The 12,789-nt window shown below is 42.0% G+C and overlaps 1 protein-coding gene across 4 annotated transcripts in view; it reads right to left on the bottom strand.

Annotated features, from left to right (window-relative positions):
- Camsap2 (calmodulin regulated spectrin associated protein family member 2) overlaps nt 1–12,789 on the bottom strand; it is a 77,429-nt gene that overhangs the window by 57,665 nt on the left and 6,975 nt on the right. For all 4 annotated transcript variants that reach the window (XM_029476035.1, XM_021175974.2, XM_021175928.2 and 1 more), the window contains exon 2: nt 625–884. In XM_029476035.1, coding sequence (XP_029331895.1) covers nt 625–884 — 260 coding nt within the window. The remainder of the gene's footprint in view (nt 1–624; nt 885–12,789) is intronic.

A 12,789-nucleotide genomic window follows, 5' to 3' on the forward strand; every position in this document is an offset into this window, starting at 1 on the left:
CAGAGCAAGCACTCGCACAGAGCAAGCACTCGCACAGAGCAAGCACTCGCACAGAGCAAGCACTCGCACAGAGCAAGCACTCGCACAGAGCAAGCACTCACACAGAGCAAGCACTCACACAGAGCAAGCACTCACACAGAGCAAGCACTCACATGTGTGGGCTATTTTCTCCAGCACCTTACATGTTAGTTTTATGTTGCTCTGGGAATGAAACCCAGGCAAGGCCTTTAAGTGCCAGGCAAACATTCTAATATTTAGCTATAGCCCCTCACCAATACAGAAAAATTTAGAAATCCAAATTCTTGCCTTACAAAAATAGTCAAGGATACATTTTCCACTTCTTATAGCTAATCTCTAAGACTGGAAATTTTTAAATAAAGTAAAATTATTTCATAATAGTTTGAATTTATATAATTGTTTCTTCTAGGTATTAGATGGAAACAAATATTCCAAAATGGTTTGTCAAAATCTTCCTTTACTTAGAAATAAATGATGACTTTTAAACTCTAGGTGTAGATGCAGATGCCATAAAGTATTTCAAACATTACTTCCTTCTATTTTATAGTACAATTCACTAATGTATGCATTTCAAGTCATAATAACCTCAGGTATGCAAAGCCTTACCATCTGTATGGGCTTCTTGTGGAGGTCTCTTTCAGTTACCAGTTTCTCCTGGTCAGTGACATACAAGCCTTTCTGTGCTAATGCCTGGATCACAGCATCATGGCCCAGGAGGGGCTTTGCAGCATCGCTCTTGAGGATGAGACTTCCAGCTCGACAGTACAGCTCGGCTGACAGAAGCAGGTTAACGACAGGGGGTTTGATGTGCTCCTGGTCATACTGGTCTGTGTAAAATGGTTCGCCAAGCTCCTCGGGCACATTTTCTATAAAGGTTAAGAAAACAATTTTTCATATTTTTGTAAAATTTCTATCTAAAAAACCCCATATCATTTAAAATATTACTACAGACCTTGAGATTCTTTCTAAAAATATCAATATTCCTTTAACAGGCAAGATGATAGTTTTGTTTGTCTATTTTTCTACCTAGGTTTAAGATATAAAAGGAAAGATATAAATTTCCTTTATAGAAGATATGGCTGTGAGGTATACAACAGGAAAAGCGAACAAGGAGAAAGTCTTCAGAGTGTGGTGACCCATGAAGGTGTGCCCCCCCAATTCAGTGTCTCAAGTAGGCTCTTAAACCTGCCAGTGACTAGCTACAGTCAGTCAGTCAGTCAGGAAATGCACCTGCTCCATCTATAAAGACCGCTTGCTGCCGATATCATCTGACAGGAGAAATCCTTTGCCCAAAGCTTTACAGCTACTGCATGAAAGAACTGAGACTGCCTAATTAATCTGGTCCTTCTTCCTTAAGGCCCCAGCCCCTGCAACCAACCAGTCTTTGTCCCTTTTTGCTGAGACTACTGAAGTTACTGAGGGGAACTGTTAATAATACTAATAGTTAATTTTAATCTAATAATAGTTACAACTATTATTTAGATAAGATCTTCTGTTTAAAACCTTTCAATCAATACTGATGACTATAAAAATCATAGATTGATGGAACATTACTTTACATGGATAAGGAAATAAATTTGAAGCCCGTAGTGAGTACACAGAAGACATCATATTGCTAAAAACAATCAGAAAGTACCCAGGCATACAGCAGAGATCAAGGTAAAAATCAGAGATGATGAAATCGAGGTTATACGTAAGTGTAGTGGCTTGATTGAGAATGCCCTCCATAGATTCTGACCCCTTGGTCCCAGCTGGTGGCATGTTTAAAAGGTACAGCCTTGTTGAAGGAAGTATGCCACTGGGACAGGCTTTAAGAGAAAAAGGCCTCCCTACATCCAGTTTGTTCTCTGCTTTGTGCTGGGGATTCAAGACTTGAGTGCTCAGCTTCCTGTCCCTACTGCCAGGCCTGCCTCTTGCTGCCGTGCCTCCTTGCTGTGATAAACTCTTACCCATCTGGAAGCATACCATGTTTTACTGCAGCAACAGAAAAGTAACTGGTGGTGTGAGTAGGAATGGGCCCTGTGTCTGAATGCTAGGCCACAGGGAGTGACACTATTAGGAGGTGTCCTTGTTGAAGTAGAAGTTGCTTTGTTGAAGAAAGTGTGTCACTGTGGAGGTGGGTGAGGTCTCTATGTTCAGGCAGCACCCAGTGTGTAATACAGTCTCTGCTGATGATGATCAAGACATAAACCTCAGCTCCTCCAGCACCGTGCCTGCCTGAACACTGCCACACTTCCTGCCATGATGATAAAGGACTGAACCTCTGAAACTGTAAGCCAGACCCAATTAAATATTTCCCTTTATAAGAGTTGCCATGGTCATGTTGTCTCTTCACAGCAATAAAACCTAAACTAAGACAGTAACCAATACAGAAAGCATGGTAATAGTATTATAGAAAACTGAGACTCAGAAGCCGCACTAATTCTGGAACGAAGGGTAAGCTCAGTTTTAGACATGTTAAGTTTGAAACAACAGCAAAAATATCCAAATAGAAATACCCAGCGAGCAGCAGAAAATATAGGACTCAGAAAGAGGTCAGAGCAAATCTATAAATTTGAGATTTTGGAGACATCTAAAAATATCATTCACGTTTAATAACTGAAAGCACCTCCTTCCTAGCTGCATTGTTCACCCAATAGTGAGGCAAATTTAAATTCAACATAAGCCTCAGTATTGTAAACTTCAGACTTCAGTGGTGGTACTATATTTTAGTATCAGAGTACCTAAACATAAGCTACTAACATAGCAGAAAAACTATTAAAGAAAAACTATTATAAAAAAAAAGAAAAAAAGAAAAACATACTAAAACAATTGTTATGAAATATATGAATGGATATTTTATTTCCTATAATAGCAGTAAAAATTACTAACATAGGTAATCTTGACATCTAAACACTGGCCAATGCAAAAACAAACAAACAAACAAGAGTGAGTGACCAGGATTGCAAGCTTATCTGCCTTACAATCTTAGGGTTCTGTGCTGTGATAGAAGGCTCAAAGGCAGTTTGGGGAGGAAAGGGTTTATTTCAGTCTTCAGTTCTATACTACTGATCATCATTGAGGGAAGTCAAGGCAGGAACCTAGATGAAGGAACTGATGCACAGGCCATGGAGGAGTGCTGCCTACTAGCCTGCTCCTCACAGTTTGCCTAGCTTGTTTTCTTAGAGCACCTAGGACCATCAGCACATGGATAGTAGTGAGCTTGGCCTTCCTACATTAATCATCCATCAAGAAAATGCACCACAGACTTGCCAGGTCAATCTGGTGGAGACATTTCTCAACTGAGGTTCCTGCTTCCCAAATTACTCTAGCTTGGTCAAGTTGACATAAACTAGCCGGTACACATATGTATCTAAACATCCATGTAACGTTTACTTTATGGTTTCACATCCACTCATACATTTTCATACACAGTGAAAATCTTAGTGAACCAGGTAAGTAGATAATGTACAGATTAAATAACACAAGTAAATACTTACACTTCCTAAGTACATTGTCTGTGTCAGGCATTGCTCTAAGCATGAATCCTAACAACCTTTTTATATGTGTTCAACAGATAAACTTAAGAAGCTATCTTGCCCAAGACATGCAGCTATAAATACAGAAATCTAGCTCTAAATAGGTAATAGGCTAAAACCTAGTAAGTTTTATAGTCCAGGGTGGCCTTGAAGTCAGAGATCCCCTGCTCTGCCTCCCAAGCACAGGGTTCAAAGGTGTGTGCCACCACACCTGCCTTCGTTTGAAGCAGTCTTTGGTTTATTCTAAATGCTTCCCTTTTCTTTGTACCAGAGCTGTTTTCAAGGGAGACTTTTACAACTGAGGTTTCTGGTAAGCCTGAAAATAAACATAGCCACTAGGCCTTGCATCTTCCACCTTCCATCCTTTTGATCTTGGAATATCAAAGCTATTTTTTTAGCCTATTTTCTATTTAGAGCTAGATTTCTTATTTATGGCATGTCTTGGGGCAAGACAGCCAGGGCTACACAGAGAAACCCTATCTCGGAAAAACAAAAACAAAAACAAAGATTACCTCAAATATGATTATAAAGTATTTTTCAATCCCTTAAAGAATACACACAAATTGTCAGGTCCCGTGCTGCTTTCATGACACCTGTTTACACCCACAGGCTGCCTTCAGCCTCAATCAGGGAAGCTCTTTACAATGAACAGCAGTCAGTACAGAGACAGGTGCTCCAGGTGATGGTGCTCAAACTGGTTCAGCCCAAAAGACATTCGGACCCTCTAAGGCAGTGCCTCTCAGCCTTCTGCTGTGACCCTTTAATACAGTTCCTCATGTTGTGGTGACCCTCAACCAAAAATTATTTTCACTGCTACTTCGTAACTACAGTTTGCTACTGTTGTGAATCATAAGTATTTCTGTTTCCAACGGTCTCGGGCGACCCCAGTGAAAGGGTTGTTGAACCCCTCTCCAAGGAGTCTCAATCCACAGGTTAGGAACCACTGCTCAGGTTTGAGAAACATCGCAGAAGGGGTGAAAAGGTGGAAGCGCTGGAAGACAGGACGTAGGGTTGTGAAAGCCATCTTCCAGGCATAACAGAGCCAATGCAATCATGTTCTCACCACAGCTGGAGCTGCCTGCAGTGAGCCTACACAAGACTGGGCCTGTAACAGTAAGCCATTTATCTCATAGGGCCCTCCCCTCCTTGGCTACTCATAGATTCTGGGAGAACAGACATTGCCTCTAGTTGTATATGCCACTAAGTCAGCCCATGAGGTTCCAATAAATAGCTCAAAACCCCTGGTCACACACATGGTCCTGGTTAAACTCACCAAGTCATCCAACAAAATGAATGGGAGCAAAAAACTCATAGGAAGAGGGGTGGGCAGGAGTTCAGAAGGATTGTGGGTAAGAAGTCAGAAGGATTGTGGGTAAGAGGTCAGAATGACTGGGGTTTCAAAGAGAGTGGGAGGTGACAGTAATCAGAGTATCCTAAGTTCTGGGATGACAAGTGTTGTACCACCACACCATCTAAAACAAACCCTCAAAGTTATTCTTAAGAATAGACTCAAGCCAGGCGTGGTGGTGCACGCCTTTAATCCCAGCACTCGGGAGGCAGAGGCAGGTGGATTTCTGAGTTTGAGGCCAGCCTGGTCTACAAAGTGAGTTCCAGGACAGCCAGAGCTATACAGAGAAACCCTGTCTGAAACCCTGTCTCAAAAACAACAACAACAACAAAAAGACTCAAAACAGATTATAATGAACTATGTTTTATTTTTCAAAATGTAATTATTTTTTGAAAAATGAACAGAAACAACATATTAGAAAAGAAGTGGGCAAAACAGGTAGAATGTTTCATTCTTTTCTGAACTCAAGAATAAAAGCAAAACCAATCATAATTATAGAACAGCTAAGTGAGATAGCACCATGAGAGGTAGCTGCAAAGGATGTGAGACAAGGTTTGCTCATGTGCTTGGTCTTTAGCAGCACTATGTCAAACATGTTAGCACTGCCCTGACTGGACTAGGTTTTGCGACTCATGAGTACTGGCCGTGCTTGAGCCCAGTGGCCGGCCGCAGTAGGACAGTTGCTGAGGCAGCAGGGGAGCAGCCAGGGCAGCTGCTGATCTCACTGCACTGATGCAATGCAAGAGGAGCAAACTTCTCACAGCAGTGAGAGGCAGGAGAGGAAGAGAATGCCTTACTTTTCAAATCTTAAAAAAAGTTTCTAAAATAATTGCAAACACTGAATATACAAATTTTTAAATATACAAATGTCTTACCTCGATTAAAGGTAAGACAAACTCTGACCTGAAAAACATAAAAAAGCAGCCATAATAGGAGAGAGAATCACAGCACCAGGAATCTAAGAAAGCTACAATTAAAGAATATTTTAAAAAGCTGGGAAGACAGTTCGGTGAGTAAGCGGCTGGCGGCTAATCCTGACAACCTGAGTCTGATCTGTAACCGCAGGACTTCTAAGACAAGATAGGAGGCAGAGATGGGAGAAGAGGCCAGAAGTTCATAAGCCAGCTAGCCTGAGGAAAGTGGCAGGAACGAGAGAGTACCTGCCCCAACAGGGTGACCATTAAGAGCCAACTCCCCAAAGTCGGAGTTTAGCAATTTTAATTATCCCCTAACATTTTACATCACACTTTCTGCCTACTCCCACTCTAATGTCCTGTGTCACTAGTGCACAGAACTATGACATAGAACAGGCACTTGACAAGTTACTAAAATAAAGTGCATCCTCTAAACACAGACGGCGTCCATTAAAAAGTCCTTCCTTCTCTGAACTTTACTACCAAGCAATGTGCGAGTGCTGTGTGCATGCTGTGCTCAAGCGGTACATTCTCAAGCTTAAGTCCCCCCTCCCGCTTCCATTACCCTGAGACCTGAGGTCTCTCACACACCAGATCCTTATTTTCACATCAGCACACTTAATTCACTTCGATACCACAGAGAAACCTCAAACTCACAGCAGGAGGCAGGTTTCTCCATGACCAAGGGGTTACAATATGATGAAGACTAGAAGGAACTTTGGTGTTGTATGAAATGGTAAAGGATTAAACATGGAGAAAGAAACATGTAGCTATATGTTCTGTGTATTGGCTTTCTGCTAAATTAACATTCCACAAACAATAAATATAGTTTCTTAGTATTTAGTATTTTCCCATCAAAACCTGGTACAGATAAAGTGCAGGCTAGCTTAGGACATCTTCGTGCACACACAGGTAATAAGTATGTGTGAGCATGAATGCCAGGTGGGAAGGAGATGCTGTACATGATGCAGTTATGTCAAGGGACATAGGATCCAGACAGAAAGGAATCCTACTGGCTAAACCTAGGGCAACTTGAGTTACAATAAAATGCCTAACAACAAAGTAATGTAATTGATTATATTCCTTGTAACAGAGTAACAACTAATAAATGAGGAGAAATGATGGCAATAATCAACAGTTATAATAGATTCAGGCAAAATCAGTACTTGATGCTAAAATAGTAGGTGCAAGGTTACGATGAATCCCTATGAATTATTGACTAAAAATGAGGAGAATTATTGACTATGAATTATTGACTAAAAATGAGGAGAAAAACAAGTGGGGCTGGAAAGATGACTCAGTGGTTAAAAGCATAGGCGGTTTTTGCAGGAGACCTGGGTTGAATTTCAGTGTTCACATGGACGCTCACAATCATCTGCAATCCCACTTCCCGGGGATCCAGCATCCTCTTACCCTCTTCTGCTAACAGGCACATGCATGGTGTACAGACATCCATGCAGGCAAGACACTCATACATATAAAAGAAAACTAAGTCTTTTATTTAAAAATGTAAAGAATCGTTTTATAATGGAGGAAGCCGGCAGATGATCCTAACAAACACCACATGTCACGTGATCTGATTTACAGATAACACATATGTCTTTGTGGTAGTTCTGCCAGATTTGTATTAACTTCAATCATTACATTAGATAAATCCAAGTTCAGAGACATTCTGTAATTAAGTGACCCATTTTTTTCCAAGATAAAAGTGCATTTTAATAAAAGCCATCAACACTGGAGGTTCACGTACTGGGGGATAATGGAAAAAGGAGCGACCGCTTCTCTCCCCCAACCCACAAACCTTCCTGGCGTCACCACAGAGGAGAGGCTGTCAAGTCGATATGACCTTGAGAAGAAAGTAGTGGGTAAGGAAAATTTCTTCTATGTGAACATGGTTCCTTTAGGGTTATTTGGTTTGTCTTCAAGTGCTGAGACACCCTTGCCAAGGGTCCTGTGGAATGCAAAGACAGTTCTACGAAAAGAGGAACAGGACACATCTTCTGTAGGAGAGACAGGTGTCTCTGGTGGTGGTGGGAACTGTAAGAGGGATGTATGAAGAGAAAAGAAGGTGAGAAAGAAAGTCAAGGAGGACAGAAGTACTGCATTTCTATCAGCTTAACTGAGGGAGATCTCTGTGCCCTGTTTGTCCAGTCCAGGCACTCCTGTACTGGGCCACAGCCAGAGCCCATGCCAGGACCTCATCACCATTCTGGTCACTCAGAACCAAGGTGGAGGGAGACATCTGCTGAGGGAAGGCCAGCATTCCAGAGCTCTGAGGAGCAACACACAGGAAGAAGTGAGCCAGTCAACTCCCATAGAAATCTGGCTGCTTTTATCAGGCACACATCGTATGTAGTTTGGCAAGGACTAGCATATAGTCTAAGGAAAAAGCTGGAAGCTCAGCTCAGCAGTAGCTCAGTGCTTGTGGCTTCCAAATGGTCATGTCATGACAAACTACAGAACTATTAAAGATTAAACGTGAATTTAAACACACTAAATACAATGCATGATCCTGAATTTGATCCTGCAATGAGAAAAAAATAGAAATAATTAACACTGAAACAAAAACTGAACATGAGCCGTGCACTAGAAAATATATCATAGTTAATTTCCTGTTCTCTTAATGGAGATTACCTAACAGAAATCACTTACCTTTAAAAATACAGCAAAATATTTAGGTGCAAATTGGGGTACAATGCCAAGTACATAGTCAAATACAAAGGTCACATATATTTGTATCTATATTCATCTATACAGGTACAACACATATACAGAAATAATGTATACATGTAGTTGTGTAGAGGGAGGCGAAGGGAGACCTTCCAGAGTCTCACACACCAATGAACTACAGTATTTACCTAACCTTACACACCAGAAACCTAGGAGGTTGTCATTATTATTTCCCTTTCAGCCCTCAAAAACATTCAGAAGCCAGTCCATGTCAGCTAACATCTCTCTCTGGTCCATGTGATCAGCACTGTTCATCTCAATTCTACATTTATCGCTAGTTTGTCTTTCCATCTTCACTCTAAAGCCCTCCCTCCAAGCATACCTACTTGGGGCTGAGACAGTAATAGCTCAGTGAGTAAAATGTTTGCCATGCAAGCAAAGGAACCCGAGTTCACATCCCAGCACCTGTATAAAAAGCAGAGCATGACAGCATACACCTCTAACCCCAGTGCTTGGGGCGGGGTGGGGGAGGGTGAGTAGGGAGGAGACAGATGGGTCCTGGGGGGTTTGGTGTCAAGCCAACATAGCCAAAGCATCGAGCTCCAGGTTCAGAGCCTGTCTTTAAAAATAAGATGAAGCACAATAGAGCAAGACACGTAATACTGACCTCTGTGAAAGCACCTGCACATAAGCACATGAACACTCACACACACATTTTAATTAATTAAAATAAAATTTAAAATTAAGTCATTCTCTCTAGTCGAACTGCTTATTTCACATAAGCAAATTCATGGCACAGACCCCCATCCATCCCAAGGATTTTCAGTTATTTTTTCTTCTGTAAGAATTAAAATCCCTCCTCTGCCTGCAGGAGGAGAATGATGGCACCTCTGCCAGCCGCACTCAGAGTCTTTGCACATTCTGGTCATCCATGCTGCAGTGCTCTTTCTTCCTAGTCTTTATACCCATTTAGATTCCCAGGGGCCAGTGATTCATTCAACTTGGTCCAATCCCCCCCCCCTTTTAAAAAAAAAAAAAAAAAAAGGAAAGAATGTACCATTTATCCCGCCTTCCCTATATCTCAATGTGCCTTTACTTTTAAGACTGTTGGATTCTATTATAAACCATGAGTGCATTTGCAGTTTGTAAAACATAAGTAAACTGTGTTAAGATATTTCAAGTAAGAGAAAGGTCAGTGAGCAGCGACGTAATAGAATGTACTGGAGTTGTTAAGAGTATAGGTCTAACAAACAGAGAGAATGGAAAAAATAAAGATGCCCTCATGTTCATGAAGCAACTAGATACTGAATAGTCACGCTACAGATATATACACATACATGGTACTTAATATTTATGACACAGCAAATATGCAGAGAGAAAAGGTCTATAAAGATCAAAATTCATGAGTCCTTAATCCAGTCACCCAGCAATGATGCCCATTTTGGCCTATACGTTTGCTACCCAATGAACACACAATCCATGACTTCATTAAGCTTACTGGCAAGCTTCAACTGTGGCAGGCATGCTCATTCCAGGTCTCATTTGCCTTTGCCTCCCTAAGGGGCTCCTTGGAATTTCACTTCTTGTCCTGATCCCCATACCAACAGCAGGAAAAGCTAACGTGGCAGAAAAGATGGGCATAGAAATATGGTCTCTAACAGAATTTGAAATGTGGCCCTTCCTGCCTCCACCTTGTCCTTAGTATATTCACTAGCGCGTCTTTTTCCCTTTGCTTCTTCCTGTAAATTGATTTAACAAGTCATGAGAGGTAAGCGTTTCAAGTCACTCTGTCTGCTTTCTGTTCCCACACCTCTGGGGTGGGCTGTCCGGTGTGTGCTTAGAGGTTATTAATGTGTGAGGGTTATTTCCCACACAGCACCCGGGGCAACCGAACAACACATACACGTTTATTTTGAAAGGAGCATCCCAATGAACAAAAGAAGATATCATGACAGAATCATAGCCAGATATGAAGTGTCACCTGTTACACAGAACTCACCTACACAGTATACCATTAAAAAGAAATCTCAATGTAATCAATTCATTAAATCTAATTATCAACTTAGAAACAAAGAAGACAAAAAGAAACGTGTTAAATAATTTTGGAGATTTGAAGACTAAAGCATTTCACTAAGCCAGGTGGAGTGGCACATGCCTACCAAGCTCTGACCTGGCAGGTAGCAGGAGAACCAGGAGCTAAAGGCCATCCCTGGCTACGGATGTACACGGCCAGACTGGGATGCATAAGACTGTCTCGAAACAACAAAATCCAAAACTACTTCTCATCAGCATGTACCGTGTTAAACACCATTACAACTCTTAGAATGACATGCTCTTGAGGCTCTCCATTCTTCATCCACCCTGACCTCCGAGCTAGCCTGTTCCCGACTGTAGCTTCCTACGAAACTCTTTTCACCTTTCATATCCCATGTGTCCCGCACACCATCCTTCCTTCCTCATCATCTAATATTATTACCCTCTCTTGGACTCCTTTCCAGACTTTTAGGCTCCTCCCACATTTACATATATATATATATATATGGGGGGGGTTATTTTTACATGTATGCATGTATACATTATAGGCCAGGATTTAGATATGTAAAAGAATGAGTTGTGTGTTTTCCTGAGTCTAAGTGACTGCACTTAATATTATACTTTCCAGACTTACCCATTCGTTCTTTACCAACTTCATGACTCCTTTCTGCTAAAGTTGAGTAACATCCCACTGTGTACGGGCACCACACTGTCATCAGCACCCGTCTGTTGATGAACATTTAGGGTGCGTCCCTTTCCCTACTCTCATAAGTAATAAACATGGATATGCCAGTGCCTCCGTGGAGGATAACGAGGTCTTTGGGTTCATTTTCAGGAGTAGTACAGCTGAAACCCAAGAAATTCCGTTGAACGGTGTCCTTTTTCCAACAAGCAAATTGCAAGAAAGACAAAATGAGACAAAGGAGAGTCTATATATTTAAAAAACAAAAACAAAGAAACTTAAACCACGGGGACCTTTCGCAGATCCCAACAAAAGCTGGGCAGTGGTGGCACATGCCTTTAATCCCAGTACTTGGGAGGCAGAGGCAGAGGCAGGCAGATTTCTGAGTTCAAGGTCAGCCTGGTCTACAGAGTGAGTTCCAGGGCAACCATGGCTACACAGAGAAACCCTGCCTTGAAAAAACCAAAAAATAAAAATTAAAGAATGTATGAAACAGTAAGAGATGCTAATGCTCGGCTATGGGGTGGGGCCTGTGGTGCCAGCAGTGAGACGGTGACATTACAGTGAGAATGTGACAGATAAAGCAGTATCTGAGATTTGCTTCAAACGCTTGGTGGGGTGCAAGTGTTTCCAGAGGGATCAAGACTGGCCACAAGTTCATGACTTCAGAGGTAATGAGTTTACTGTTACTATGCATAGATGAGATACCATCAAATGGTTTTAAGAAAAAGGCAAGAAAAGACTGCAGAACTTTCACGTAATAATCAGGAAAGGGCTCTGAGGTTTCTGGCTGAGGCCTGGACCACCTATAGCTATAGCTATGAGATCTTCCCCTGATGAAAGGTACAGCTAAAAGAATCAAGGAAAAATAATTAAAACAAATTAAGCACCCACTCAATTCAAATCCAAATCCCTCCTACTTTAGGACCCTCGCAGTTTTATAAACCAATAAATCCTCTTTATTGTCAACCAGTTTGAATTGGGTTTTCCATTAACCAAAAAACGAAATTACCTCCTATCCACTTCCAACCTAGTCTCAACTGTCTGTACTCACCAGCTCTAGCATCCACCGATTCCCCGCATCTGTCTGTACTCACCAGCCCTAACATCCATGGATTCCCCCCATCTGTCTGTACTCACCAGCTCTAGCATCCACCGATTCCCCGCATCTGTCTGTACTCACCAGCCCTAACATCCATGGATTTCCCCCCATCTGTCTATACTCACCAGCTCTAGCATCCATGGATTCCCCCCATCTGTCTATACTCACCAGCTCTAACATCCATGGATTCCCCCCATCTGTCTGTACTCACCAGCTCTAACATCCATGGATTTCCCCCATCTGTCTATACTCACCAGCCCTAACATCCATGAATTCCCCCCATCTGTCTGTACTCACCAGCCCTAACATCCATGGATTCCCCCCATCTCTCTGTACTCACCAGCTCTAACATCCATGGATTCCCCCCATCTGTCTGTACTCACCAGCCCTAACATCCATGGATTCCCCCATCTGTCTGTACTCACCAGCTCTAACATCCACGGATTCCCCCCATCTGTCTGTACTCACCAGCTCTAACATCCATGGATTCCCCCCATCTGTCT

This window comes from Mus caroli, chromosome 1 (genome assembly GCF_900094665.2).
Source record: "Mus caroli chromosome 1, CAROLI_EIJ_v1.1, whole genome shotgun sequence".
In the NCBI taxonomy this organism is placed as follows: domain Eukaryota; kingdom Metazoa; phylum Chordata; class Mammalia; order Rodentia; family Muridae; genus Mus; species Mus caroli.